The 15,029-nt window shown below is 44.5% G+C and overlaps 1 protein-coding gene across 1 annotated transcript in view; it reads right to left on the bottom strand.

Moving 5' to 3' along the window:
• LOC134349398 (matrin-3-like) overlaps positions 1-15,029 on the bottom strand; it is a 67,247-nt gene that overhangs the window by 28,130 nt on the left and 24,088 nt on the right. Inside the window, exons 2-3 of the mRNA XM_063053642.1 lie at positions 5,870-5,931; positions 5,530-5,568 (exon numbers count right to left, since the gene is read on the bottom strand). Of these exons, the coding sequence (XP_062909712.1) occupies positions 5,530-5,568; positions 5,870-5,931 (101 nt within the window). The remainder of the gene's footprint in view (positions 1-5,529; positions 5,569-5,869; positions 5,932-15,029) is intronic.

The raw sequence follows: 15,029 nt of genomic DNA, 5'->3' as shown, positions 1-15,029 counted from the left end.
GGGGGGATCTTATTGAAACGTATAAAATTCTAAAGGGATTGGACAGGCTAGATGCAGGAAGTTTGTTCCCAATGTTGGGGAAGTCCAGAACAAGGGGTCACAGTTTTAGGATAAAGAGGAAGCCTTTTAGGACCAAGATGAGGAAAAACTTCTCCACACAGAGAGTGGTGAATCTGTGGAATTCTCTGCCACAGGAAACAGTTGAGGCCAGTTCATTGGCTATATTTAAGAGGGAGTTAGATAAGGCCCTTGTGGCTAAAGGGATCAGGGGGAATGGAGGGAAGGCTGGTACAGGGTTCTGAGTTGGATGATCACCCATGGTCATACTGAATGGCGATGCAGGCTCGAAGGGCTGAATGGCCTACTCCTGCACCTATTTTCTATGTTTCTATGTCAACTCTGACCAATGGAGGCCCTCACCTCATCTCAGATTTAGCTGCAAAATAAATTTACTGCTTGATAATTCTGCAAACAGGTTTAAAACCAATTTCACAAATGACTGGTAAGTATTAAATGCATACTATTTTAAATTCCTTTTTAAATATACTGTTGTGTGTTGTTCATAAACAATACTAGCTCATGCAAAATGCACTATTACAAAAACCACTTGAATCTAATTATTCTAAATTAGTACTGGCTATTCAAATATTAGCAACTATTTGGTATATTACAACAGGTTGATATTGTTGTGGACAATGTAGAACAGCGGTCCCCAAACACCGGGCCGCAAAGCAGGTGCTACTGGGCCGTGAGGCAACAATATAGAACATAGAATAGTACAGCACAGCACATGCCCTTCGGCCCACAATGTTGTGCCGACCCTCAAACCCTGCCTCCCATGTAAGCCCCCACCTTAGATTCCTCCATATACCTGTCTAGTAGTCTCTTAAACTTCACTAGTGTATCTGCCCCCACCACTGACTCAGGCAGTGCATTCCAAGTACGAACCACTCTCTGAGTAAAAAACCTTCCTCTAATATCCCCCTTGAACTTCCCACCCCTTACCTTAAAGCCATGTCCTCTTGTATTGAGCAGTGGTGCTCTGGGGAAGAGGTGCTGGCTATCCACTCTATCTATTCCTCTTGTTATCTTGTACACCTCTATCATGTCTCCTCTCATCCTCCTTCTCTCCAAAGAGTAAAGCCCTAGCTCCCTTAATCTCTGATCATAATGCATACATTCTAAACCAGGCAGCATCCTGGTAAATCTCCTCTGTACCCTTTCCAATGCTTCCACATCCTTCCTATAGTGAGGTGACCAGAACTGGACACAGTACTCCAAGTGTGGCCTGACCAGAGTTTTATAGAGCTGCATCATTACATCGCGACTCTTAAACTCTATCCCTCGACTTATGAAAGCTAACACCCCATAAGCTTTCTTAACTACCCTTATCCACCTGTGAGGCAACTTTCAGGGATCTGTGGACATGTAACCCGAGATCCCTCTGCTCCTCCACACTACCAAGTATCCTGCCATTTACTTTGTACTCTGCCCTGGAATTTGTCCTTCCAAAGTGTACCACCTCACACTTCTCCGGGTTGAACTCCATCTGCCACTTCTCAGCCCACTTCTGCATCCTATCAATGTCTCTCTGCAATCTTTGACAATCCTCTACACTATCTAAAACACCACCAACCTTTGTGTCGTCTGCAAACTTGCCAACCCACCCTTCTACCCCAACATCCAGGTCGTTAATAAAAGTCATGAAAAGTAGAGGTCCCAGAACAGATCCTTGTGGGACACCACTAGTCACAATCCTCCAATCTGAATGTACTCACTCCACCACCACCCTCTGCCTTCTGCAGGCAAGCCAATTCTGAATCCACCTGGCCAAACTTCCCTGGATCCCAAGCCTTCTAACTTTCTGAATAAGCCTACCATGTGGAACCTTGTCAAATGCCTTACTAAAATCCATATAGTTCACATCCACTGCACTACCCTCATCTATATGCCTGGTCACCTCCTCAAAGAACTCTATCAGGCTTGTTAGACACAATCTGCCCTTCACAAAGCCATGCTGACTGTCCCTGATCAGACCACGATTCTCTAAATGCCTACAGATCCTATCCCTAAGAATCTTTTCCAACAGCTTTCCCACCACAGACGTAAGGCTCACTGGTCTATAATTACCCAGACTATCCCTACTACCTTTTTTGAACAAGGGAACAACATTCGCCTCCCTCCAATCCTCCGGTACCATTCCCGTGGACAACGAGGACATAAAGATCCTAGCCAGAGGCTCAGCAATCTCTTCTCTCGCCTCGTGGAGCAGCCTGGGGAATATTCCGTCAGGCCCCGGGGACTTATCTGTCCTAATGTATTTTAACAACTCCAACACCTCCTCTCCCTTAATATCAACATGCTCCAGAACATCAACCTCACTCATATTGTCCTCACCATCATCAAGTTCCCTCTCATTGGTGAATATCGAAGAGAAGTATTCATTGAGGACCTCGCTCACTTCCACAGCCTCCAGGCACATCTTTCCACCTTTATCTCTAATCGGTCCTACCTTCACTCCTGTCATCCTTTTTTTCTTCACATAATTGAAGAATGCCTTGGGGTTTTCCTTTACCCTACTCACCAAGGCCTTCTCATGCCCCCTTCTTGCTCTTCTCAGCCCCTTCTTAAGCTCCTTTCTTGCTTCCCTATATTCCTCAATAGGCCCATCTGATCCTTGCTTCCTAAACCTCATGTACGCTGCCTTCTTCCACCTGACTAGATTTTCCACCTCACTTGTCACCCATGGTTCCTTCACCCTACCATTCTTTATCTTCCTCACCGGGACAAATTTATCCCTTACATCCCGCAAGAGATCTCTAAACATCGACCACATGTCCATAGTACATTTCCCTGCAAAAACATCATCCCAATTCACACCTGCAAGTTCTAGCCTTATAGCCTCATAATTTGCCTTTCCCCAATTAAAAATTTTCCTGTCCTCTTTGATTCTATCCTTTTCCATGATAATTATAAAGGCCAGGGAACGGTGGTCACTGTCCCCCAGATGCTCACCCACTGAGAGATCTGTGACCTGACCCGGTTCATTACCTAGTACTAGATCTAGTATGGCATTCCCCCTGGTCGGCCTGTCCACATACTGTGACAGGAATCCGTCCTGGACACACTTAACAAATTCTGCCCCATCTAAACACTTGGAACTAATCAGGTGCCAATCAATATTAGGGAAGTTAAAGTCACCCATGATAACAACCCTGTTATTTTTGCACCTTTCCAAAATCTGCCTCCCAATCTGCTCCTCTGTATCTCTGCTGCTACCAGGGGGCCTATAGAATACCCCCAGTAGAGTAACTGCTCCCTTCCTGTTCCTGACTTCCACCCATATTGACTCAAAAGAGGATCCTGCTACATTACCCACCCTTTCTGTAGCTGTAATAGTATCCCTGACCAGTAATGCCACCCCTCCTCCCCTTTTTCCACCCTCTCTATCCCTTTTAAAGCACTGAAATCCAGGAATATTGAGAATCCATTCCTACCCTGGTGCCAGCCAAGTCTCTGTAATGGCCACTACATCATTATTCCATGTATGTATCCAAGCTCTCAGTTCATCACCTATCCTCATTCCCTGTCACGCACTGTTGAACTTGAACATAGGGTTACCAACTGTACCGTATTTGCCGGGACATTCCGTATATTGGGTTAAATTGGTTTGTCCCAAACGGGATCGCCCTTCTCCCATATTTCCCCCACTAAGGTAGAGCGTTCCTATGAAACCTTTCGTGCCGAAATGTTGTGAAGTGAAGAAGCAATTACCATTAATTTATATGGGAAAATTTTTTGAGCGTTCCCAGACCCAAAAAAAACCTAACAAATCATACCTAATAATACATAAAACCTAAAATAATACTAACATATAGTAAAAGCAGGAATGATATGATAAATACGCAGCCTATATAAAGTAGAAATAATGTATGTATAGTCGGGAAGATGAAGGGAAAACCGATTTGTGGGGGGAAAAAAAATAATCGGCATGTACGCGCATGCGCACATCACACATGCGCACACAGGTGCCTGCGCAATGCTTCATGGTCATGGTAGTCTTTTCCCGGGATAAAGTGTCCCGTGATTTGACTGCTACTTTTGTCCCTTATTTGGGAGTGAGAAAGTTGGCAACCCTAACTGTAAAAGACATGTTGAGGTGAGTTTAACCTACTTGAACACCCACTCCAGTCGGCCGGTCCGCAAGAATATTGTCAATATTAAACCTGTCCACGGTGCAAAAAAGGTTGGGGACCCCTGAGGTAGGTGGTGAAGGGTTACATTGTTAAGATACAGAGCTGAGCAGAGAAGCAGCAGATGGAATTCAACCTGTGAAGTGGTTCATTTTGGCAGGTTGAATTTGAAAGCAGAACACAGGGTTAAGGGCAGGATTCTTTTCATGTGGAGGAACAGAGGGATCTTGGGAGTTACTCAAAGTTGCCACACAAATTGATAGAATTGTTAAAAAGGCCTTCATTTGTTAGGGGATTCAGTTGAAGAGCCACGAGGTAATGTTGCAGCCCTATGTTGATCTTGGAGCAAGTTAAAAGACTGTCACAACTTCGTGGCCTGATGGGTCTGTATCATGTTATAATGTTCCATTTCAAAAGAGTAGATTATGGTACCTATCAAGCATTTTTATTTGTTGGTCTCCAAAAAGTAATAATCATTCAAATAACACTGATCATGCCAAGTGCCTGGCCCTTTGGGCATGCTCATGTCAAAAAGCACAATAATGTATACTTTTATAATAAGTTAGCTTATGATCCTTAAAATCTTCCACATCTTAACCCATGAAGAAGTGAATGCATGTGCAAAACAAAGGTTACTTTTCATGTTTAGCTTTTAACTACAAATCCTGCACATACAATACAAAGTAATAAATCAATGATGTGAGTAAATCTTCAATCCACTACACAGACCACCACATTAGATATACAATGTTTTTGTTAGTTTTTCTGCATCTTTCTTTAACAAGGATTTTCCCAAACTTGCTTGGTTTACACTGTAAGAATCCTATATGTAAAATAGACCTTTATTTTAAACCATGAGTTAGGACCTGCCTATTACTGGCACAAAAGCAATAGTGTATATTGCGGGGAAGATCTTCTAGTGCAACTCAGCAAACAGGAATTGCAGAATGCTCAAAGGATGAAAATGTAAGTCTTGGCAGTGATATTATGCTGAGAATGCCAGATAATGAGCACCTGCAGTTTAAAACCATTTTTAACATGGAAGGTTAAACATCCTCTGCTGACAGACTACTGCTCGAGAACAACAGTGCCCTGCAACAGAAATTATCCCAATAGGCATGCTTTGTAAAGGCAGCTTATCCCAATCATTCTGAACCCCAGATAACGTATGAAATGCTTATATCATTAAGTTCACCAATAGAAAAAAAAATTATAAAAGGATTATAATCCATGATAGATTAGAAATTACCCTTCACTCAATACTTTCAAAACCACAGAATAACTGGGCTGAACTCATACTAAGTAATGCCTGCGAATACAAGGAACAAATACTTACAATTGAGGTTGGAAAGCATCTGGATTCCATTCTGGGTATCTAGAAATGAGGACATAATCACAGAACAAGACCCTCAATTATTAATGTAAATAAAATACTTAACCAGATATGCAGAGCTGATACTTAAATAGATGACGTGCAACCAACCTTAAACAATGAAATATCATAAACAGATAATGCAAATATAAAACACCTTCAACTGTGTAACTTCCACTTCATTTTTACATTTTTACAATTTAAATCATACATGGTTTCTTATTTACTAATCATCGAGTGAAACAGTTATGTGAATAAATATATAATATAGCATCAGTAACAATCTGAAAAAAAAACTCCATACATTTCCACAAGTAGATCACAAAGCCGTCTGTGTGTTGAACTATTGATGTGCTGGTTCCAATCCTAAAAGGAGAAAAGATAACATGAATAAACATACTATTAAAATTAAAAATTCTATGTGGAATACTAATTTATCAGCTCAACAGTAAGGGCTACTAGCTAAATGAAATGCATAATTACAAGATATTAAAAATAGTAAATTGTTTTTTCCTCACCAGCTATATTCCTTACAATTCATATATGATTATACTTCACAGTAGTGAGGTCAAAGAAAGCAATGTAGTTACAAATAAATTGTATTTCTTACTCAAATCAAATTTCCTATCTTCTATCAGGACTGCTGGTTACAATTATACTTTGACTATCAGAACAAGATAAAACAAAGATTTAAGTCGCCACTGAATACTTCAAATTCTATTTTTGGGATATTTTCAATATTTTCACCAATGTCCTGAAGAAGGTATTTCAATAATGCACGCTGTGCCATAAAGAGTAGACCTGAAAGACAACATAAAGACAGAAACTAAAACAGCAAATATTTTCTTAACTCCTACAGGTGTCACTACATATAAACTTGTTGACTAAAACCATACTTCATATGTTATTTGCATTTAATATTCTGTGATAATATTTGTGGATCTAAAAATTAAGAGCAAAGGCATATCAGAATTTAATTGACTGCCACAAATTTTTAACTTTGTAACTGCTGGCATGCATACATATAATAGATTGTGTTGGATGGAGGCTGTGTGGGCTTGTAAGGAAAGTTGCTGTAAAAGGTCATGGAGATAGGTGGCACAAGCTCCCTTTAAAAACAATGTTTAAAAACTTTCTTGAACCGTCTGGTACACTTGTGTTAGATCATTTAACATTAGAGTATCAACACGACTTAAAAGCCACATTACCTAAGACCACAAACACGCTGAAATCTGCAGATGCTGGAATTTCAAGCAACACACAAAAGTTGCTGGTGAACGCAGCAGGCCAAGGAGCATCTCTTCTTTCAGTTGGTCCTGACGAAGGGTCTCGGCCTGAAACGTCGACTGTACCTCTTCCTAGAGATGCTGCCTGGCCTGCTGCGTTCACCAGCAACTTTTATGTGTGTTACCTAACACCACTCAGGTTTACATTATATAACAGAAAAAGCATTAAAATCTTATATCTATTCCTAGGCAGCACATACCACACTGTGAGGTATGCACATTCTAAGATGTAAACAAAGCTTGTGAAAAAGGATCTAGTGCTTCCCCGAAGTATATGACAAATAAACTCCTCTTCGGGCTTCCAGCTGGGTACAGGCATCGATTTTAACCGATATTTCGATTACAAACTCTGCCATCTTCACCAGGGATGATGCCTGGGCATGCCTAGTCCTCATCCAATCAGATTTTCGCTGTGCAACCTTGTTTACAATCAAATTCCAGTTCTTTCTTAGAGCAGGACCTTTGCCTTTGATAAAATTCCTTTTCTCTAGTTTTATTTCAATGGCTTCCTTCACCACACGGTCCCAAAAGCCACTGGCACAGCAGTCTTGTACTGTTGAAGTCAATCCTATGGTCATCATGAATGCGATGTTCTGCTATCACCAATTTCTCCAGGTAACCCAACCGGATATATCTTTTGTGCTCCTTGATGCGGATAGCCGCCACATGCCCCAATATACCACATTCACAGGGAATCCTGTAAACACCAGCGGTCCTGAGTCCCAAAGCATCATTAAGCTGTGATAACCTGTAAGCTGTGATTTGTAGCAACACACATCAAAGTTGCTGGTGAACGCAGCAGGCCAGGCAGCATCTCCAGGAAGAGGTACAGTCCACATTTCAGGCCGAGACCCTTTGTCAGGACTAACTGAAGGAAGAGCTAGTAAGAGATTTGAAAGTGGGGGGGGGGGGGAGGATCCAAAATGATAGAAGACAGAAGGGGGAGGGATGGAGCCAAACACATCTCCCCCATTTCACGCACATCTGCTCTCACTCCTTCCTCCCGTCACCCCACTAGGAATAGGGTTCCCCTGGTCCTCACCTACCACCCCACCAGCCTCCAGGTCCAACATATTTTCCGTAACTTCCACCACTTCCAACGGGATCCCACCACTAAGCACATCTTTCCCGCTTTCCACAAGGATCGCTCCCTACGCGACTCCCTTGTCCATTCGTCCTCCCCACCCCTCCCCACTGATCTCCCTCCTGGCACTTATCCTTGTAAGCCGAACAAGAGCTACACATGCCCTGACACTTCCTCCCTCACCATCATTCAGGGCCCCAGACAGTCCTTCCAGGCGAGGCGACACTTCGCCTGTGAGTCGGCTGGGGTGATGTACTGCGTCCGGTGCTCCCGATGTGGCCTTCTATATATTGGCAAAACCCGACACAGACTGGGAGATCGTTTTGCTGCACACCTACGCTCTGTCCGCCAGAGAAAGCAGGATCTCCCAGTGGCCACACCATTTTAATTTCACATCCCATTCCCATTCTGTTATGTCTATCCACGGCATCCTCTACTGTAAAGATGAAGCCACACTCAGGTTGGAGGAACAACACCTTATATTTCGTCTGGGTAGCCTCCAACCTGATGGCATGAACATCGACTTCTCAAACTTCCGCTAATGCCCCACCTCCCCCTCGTACCCCATCCATTATTTATTTATATACACACATTCTTTCTCTCTCTCTCCTTTTTCTCCCGCTGACTATACCCCTCGCCCATCCTCTGGGGTTTTTCCTGCCCTCCCCCTTTTCCTTCTCCCTGGGCCTCCTGTTCCATGATCCTTTCATATCCCTTTTGCCAATCACCTGTCCAGCTCTTGGCTCCATCCCTCCCCCTCCTGTCTTCTCCTATCATTTTGGATCTCCCCCTCCCCCTTTCAAATCTCTTACTAGCTTTTCCTTCAGTTAGTCCTGACAAAGGGTCTCGGCCCGTAACGTCGACTGTACCTCTTCCTAGAGATGCTGCCTGGCCTGCTGCATTCACCAGCAACTTTGATGTCTGTTGCTTGAATTTCCAGCCTCTGCAGAATTCATAGAAACATAGAAAATAGGTGCAGGAGTAGGCCATTCGGCCCTTCGAGCCTGCACCGCCATTTATTATGATCATGGCTGATCATCCAACTCAGAACCCCGCCCCAGCCTTCCCTCCATACCCCCTGACCCCTGTAGCCACAAGGGCCATATCTAACTCCCTCTTAAACACAGCCAATGAACTGGCCTCAACAGTTTCCTGTGGCAGAGAATTCCACAGATTCACCACTCTCTGTGTGAAGAAGTTTTTCCTAATCTCGATCCTAAAAGGCTTCCCCTCTATCCTCAAACTGTGACCCCTCGTTCTGGACTTCCCCAACATCGGGAACAATCTTCCTGCATCTAGCCTGTCCAATCCCTTTAGGATCTTATACGTTTCAATCAGATCCCCCCTCAATCTTCTAAATTCCAACGAGTACAAGCCCAGTTCATCCAGTCTTTCTTCATATGAAAGTCCTGCCATCCCAGGAATCAATCTGGTGAACCTTCTTTGTACTCCCTCTATGGCAAAGATGTCTTTCCTCAGATTAGGGGACCAAAACTGCACACAATACTCCAGGTGTGGTCTCACCAAGGCCTTGTACAACTGCAGTAGTACCTCCCTGCTCCTGTACTCAAATCCTCTCGCTATAAATGCCAGCATACCATTCACCTTTTTCACCGCCTGCTGTACCTGCATGCCCACTTTCAATGACTGGTGTATAATGACACCCAGGTCTCGTTGCACCTCCCCTTTTCCTAATCGGCCACCATTCAGATAATAATCTGTTTTCCTATTTTTGCCACCAAAGTGGATAACTTCACATTTATCCACATTAAATTGCATCTGCCATGAGTTTGCCCACTCACCCAACCTATCCAAGTCACCCTGCATCCTCTTAGCATCCTCCTCACTGCTAACACTGCCACCCAGCTTCGTGTCATCCGCAAACTTGGAGATGCTGCATTTAATTCCCTCATCCAAGTCATTAATATATATTGTAAACAACTGGGGTCCCAGCACTGAGCCTTGTGGTACCCCACTAGTCACCGCCTGCCATTCTGAAAAGGTCCCGTTTATTCCCACTCTTTGCTTCCTGTCTGCTAACCAATTCTCCACCCACACCAATACCTTACCCCCAATACCGTGTGCTTTAAGTTTGCACACTAATCTCCTGTGTGGGACCTTGTCAAAAGCCTTTTGAAAATCCAAATATACCACATCCACTGGTTCTCCCCTATCCACTCTACTAGTTACATCCTCAAAAAATTCTATGAGATTCGTCAGACATGATTTTCCTTTCACAAATCCATGCTGACTTTGTCCGATCATTTCACCGCTTTCCAAATGTGCTGTTATCACATCCTTGATAACTGACTCCAGCAGTTTCCCCACCACCGACGTTAGGCTAACCGGTCCATAATTCCCCGGTTTCTCTCTCCCTCCTTTTTTAAAAAGTGGGGTTACATTAGCCACCCTCCAATCCTCAGGAACTAGTCCAGAATCTAATGAGTTTTGAAAAATTATCACTAATGCATCCACTATTTCTTGGGCTACTTCCTTAAGCACTCTAGGATGCAGACCATCTAGCCCTGGGGATTTATCTGCCTTCAATCCCTTCAATTTACCTAACACCACTTCCCTACTAACATGTATTTCACTCAGTTCCTCCATCTCACTGGACCCTCTGTCCCTTACTATTTCTGGAAGATTATTTATGTCCTCCTTAGTGAAGACAGAACCAAAGTAATTATTCAATTGGTCTGCCATGTCCTTGCTCCCCACAATCAATTCACCTGTTTCTGTCTGCAGGGGACCTACATTTGTCTTTACCAGTCTTTTCCTTTTTACATATCTATAAAAGCTTTTGCAGTCCGTTTTTATGTTCCCCGCCAGTTTTCTCTCATAATCTTTTTTCCCCTTCCTAATTAAGCCCTTTGTCCTCCTCTGCTGAACTCTGAATTTCTCCCAGTCCTCAGGTGAGCCACTTTCTCTGGCTAATTTGTATGCTACTTCTTTGGAATTGATACTATTCCTAATTTCTCTTGTCAGCCACGGGTGCACTACCTTCCTTGATTTATTCTTTTGCCAAACTGGGATGAACAATTGTTGTAGTTCATCCATGCAACCTTTAAATGCTTGCCATTGCATATCCACCGTCAATCCTTTAAGTGTCATTTGCCAGTCTATCTTAGCTAATTCACGTCTCATACCTTCAAAGTTACCCCTGTTTAAGTTCAGAACCTTTGTTTCTGAATTAACTATGTCACTCTCCATATTAATGAAGAATTCCACCATATTATGGTCACTCTTACCCAAGGGGCCTCTCACGACAAGATCGCTAATTAACCCTTCCTCATTGCTCAAAACCCAGTCCAGAATAGCCTGCTCTCTAGTTGGTTCCTTGACATGTTGGTTCAAAAAACCATCCCGCATACATTCCAAGAAATCCTCTTCCTCAGCACCTTTACCAATTTGGTTCACCCAGTCTACATGTAGATTGAAGTCACCCATTATAACTGCTGTTCCTTTATTGCACACATTCCTAATTTCCTGTTTAATACCATCTCCGACCTCACTACTACTGTTAGGTGGCCTGTACACAACTCCCACCAGCGTCTTCTGCCCCTTAGTGTTACGCAGCTCTACCCATACCGATTCCACATCTTCCCGGCTTATGTCCTTCCTTTCTATTGCGTTAATCTCTTCTTTAACCAGCAACGCCACCCCACCTCCCCTTCCTTCATGTCTATCCCTCCTGAATATTGAATATCCCTGAACGTTGAGCTCCCATCCCTGGTCACCCTGGAGCCATGTCTCTGTGATCCCAACTATATCATAATCATTAATAACAATCTGCACTTTCAATTCATCCACCTTATTACGAATGCTCCTTGCATTGACACATAAAGCCTTCAGGCGCTCTTTTACAACTCTCTTAGCCCTTATACAATTATGTTGAAAAGTGGCCCTTTTTAATGCTTGCCCTGGATTTGTCGGCCTGCCACTTTTACTTTTCTTCTTTGTACTTTTTGCTTCTACGCTCACTTTACACCCCTCTGTCTCTCTGCACTGGTTCCCATCCCTCTGTTGTGAACTAACCTCCTCACGCCTAGCCTCTGTAATTTGATTCCCACCCCCCAACCATTCTAGTTTAAAGTCACCTCAGTAGCCCCCGCTAATCTCCCTGCCAGGATATTGGTACCCCTAGGATTCAAGTGTAACCCGTCCTTTTTGTACAGGTCACGCCTGCGCCAAAAGAGGCCCCAATGATCCAAAAACTTGAATCCCTGCCCCCTGCTCCAATCCCTCAGCCACGCATTTATCCTCCACCTCATCGCATTCCTACTCTCACTGTCGCGTGGCACAGGCAGTAATCCCGAGATTACTACCTTTGCGGTCCTTTTTCTCAACTCCCTTCCTAGCTCCCTATATTCTCCTTTCAGGACCTCATCCCTTTTCCTACCTGTGTCATTGGTACCTATAAGTACCACGACCTCTGGCTCCTCACCCTCCCACTTCAGGATATCTTGGACACGATCAGAAATATCCCGGACCCTGGCACCAGGGAGGCAAACTACCATCCGGGTCTCTGGACTGCGTCCACAGAATCGCCTATCTGACCCCCTTACTATCGAGTCCCCTATCACAACTGCCCTCCTCTTCCTTGCCCTACCCTTCTGAGCTACAGGGCCAGACTCTGTGCCGGAGGCACAGCCACTGTCGCTTCCCCCGGGTAAGCTGTCCCCCCCAACAGTACTCAAACAGGAGTACCTGTTGTTAAGTGGCACAGCCACCGGGGTACTCCCCATCACCTGACTTTTCCCCTTCCCCCTCCTAACCGTGACCCACTTGTCTGCCTCCCGTGGCCCCGGCGTGACCACCTGCCTTCCACTCCTCTCTATCACCTCCTCGCTCTCCCTGACCAGACCAAGGTCATCGAGCTGCAGCTCCAGTTCCGTAACGCGGTCCCTTAGGAGCTGCATCTCGACGCACTTGGCGCAGATGTAGACGTCCGGGAGGCTTGGAGACTCCAGGGCCTCCCACATCCGACACCGAGAACAGCAAACTGCCCTCACAGTCATAATGCCCCTCTCCTCAAATAGCAACAGAAAATGAATTTCAAACCTTCCTTGCCTCGCCCGCTTCCGCCTAAGCCCGGTGAGCTGAAGCCCTTAAGTCTTCACTCTGCTCCCGGCTCACTCCGCCGCCCGCAAACTACGCTGCCCGCTCTATGAGGCTTTGTTCCTTTTAAATTCCTCGTGTTTAAGCTGTGATTTGTGTTTCTTTACAGGTTTGTAGACGGTATTAACCCAATATTTCTTCAGAATCCTGGTGATCCTTCCAGAAACCATGGAAATATAGGGAAGACGGCAGTAAAGACAGGTGCCTTCTCGTTGTTAGGTTTCCTGTACTCTCAATAATATCCTCCAATGCTCTTTATAAGGAGTTAGAAGCTGCTGGTTAGCATATTGTGTACATATTTATTTACGCATTCTTTATCACAGTTCACTTCAGAGTGTAAATTTCAGGTCCCCATTCCTCTTTAATAAAAAAAGATAACAGTGAGCCTGCTAGCTCTTCATTTTTTTGGCAATCTGATGCCTAATAGCTATAAGGTAAAAATCTCATGGTGACATACCGATCCTCCAAACACACAAATGCTTGTTTCCTCAGGTGATTAAACATTTGCATGATACTGGGGCTATTGCCCAATGTCCAAATTAAACTATCTGTGGGATATTATGTGCACAGTGTGCATTGCAAGAGTGCTTAGTGTAACCAGAAGTACATGCCCTGAGTTATCCCATTTCAAGCACTACATCAATTAAATAATGGGCTTGTCCGAGTGGCACCATGGCCTTCTCTCTTACCATCTGCTGCCACTGAGTAGCAATTAAAAAGAGTTGCAGATAGGCGGGAGGAGAGAGCAGCGCGCCGCGTGTGCACAGCCCTCCGGTGAAAAAATGATATCGTATCCATTAAATAGGGGCCATGGACAATTCTGATTTGATGGATAGACGTGAAAGCACAGAGGAACATCTGGAGAAATTTCTGAAATGCCAGTTCACTGCTGTTGTTACTGCACGGTCCGGAATCTTCCGGAGGGAAGGCCTCAAAATCCCCAGCTTTGCCTGCTGTTGGCGACCGAGATTGAGGTCGAATCGTTCAGACAGAGATGACGCTCAGTACTCGGTGTAGGACAGCTAATCGGAGGCTCAAACTTTTCGGATGATTCAGAGTCGGACTGTGGTCAGGAATGGCAGGGAAAGTTTTTCTTCCTTCTCCCGTCTGCGTGAGATGTGGGAGATTTGAGAGACTTTGAACTTTTTACTGTGCTCATGGACTTCTTCATCAAGTTATGGTATTGTTGCACTGTTGTAACTATATGTTATAATTATGTGGTTTTGTGAGTTTTTTCCAGTGTTGGTCTGTCCTGTGTTTTGTGATATCACACCGGAGGAAATATTGTATCATTTCTTAATGCATGCATTACTAAATGACAATAAAAGAGGACTGCAAACAACAGGAATTCTGCAGATGCTGGAAATTCAAGCAACACACATCAAAGTTGCTGGTGAACGCAGCAGGCCAAGCAGCATCTGTAGGAAGAGGCGCAGTCGACGTTTCAGGCCGAGACCCTTCGTCAGGACTAACTGAAGGAAGAGTGAGTAAGGGATTTGAAAGCTGGAGGGGGAGGGGGAGATGCAAAATGATAGGAGAAGACAGGAGGGGGAGGGATAGAGCCGAGAGCTGGACAGGTGATAGGCAAAAGGGGATACGAGAGGATCATGGGACAGGAGGTCCGGGAAGAAAGACAGGGGGGGGGTGACCCAGAGGATGGGCAAGAGGTATATTCAGAGGGACAGAGAGAGAAAAAGGAGAGTGAGAGAAAGAATGTGTGCATAAAAATGAGTAACAGCTGGGGTACGAGGGGGAGGTGGGGCCTAGCGGAAGTTAGAGAAGTCAATGTTCATGCCATCAGGTTGGAGGCTACCCAGACGGAATATAAGGTGTTGTTCCTCCAACCTGAGTGTGGCTTCATCTTTACAGTAGAGGAGGCCGTGGATAGACATGTCAGAATGGGAATGGGATGTGGAATTAAAATGTGTGGCCACTGGGAGATCCTGCTTTCTCTGGCAGACAGAGCGTAGATGTTC

Source organism: Mobula hypostoma, chromosome 7, assembly GCF_963921235.1.
Source record: "Mobula hypostoma chromosome 7, sMobHyp1.1, whole genome shotgun sequence".
Classification (NCBI taxonomy): Eukaryota; Metazoa; Chordata; class Chondrichthyes; order Myliobatiformes; family Myliobatidae; genus Mobula; species Mobula hypostoma.
Note: the sequence above shows the minus strand (reverse complement) of the source record. Positions and strands in the feature narration are given on the sequence as shown.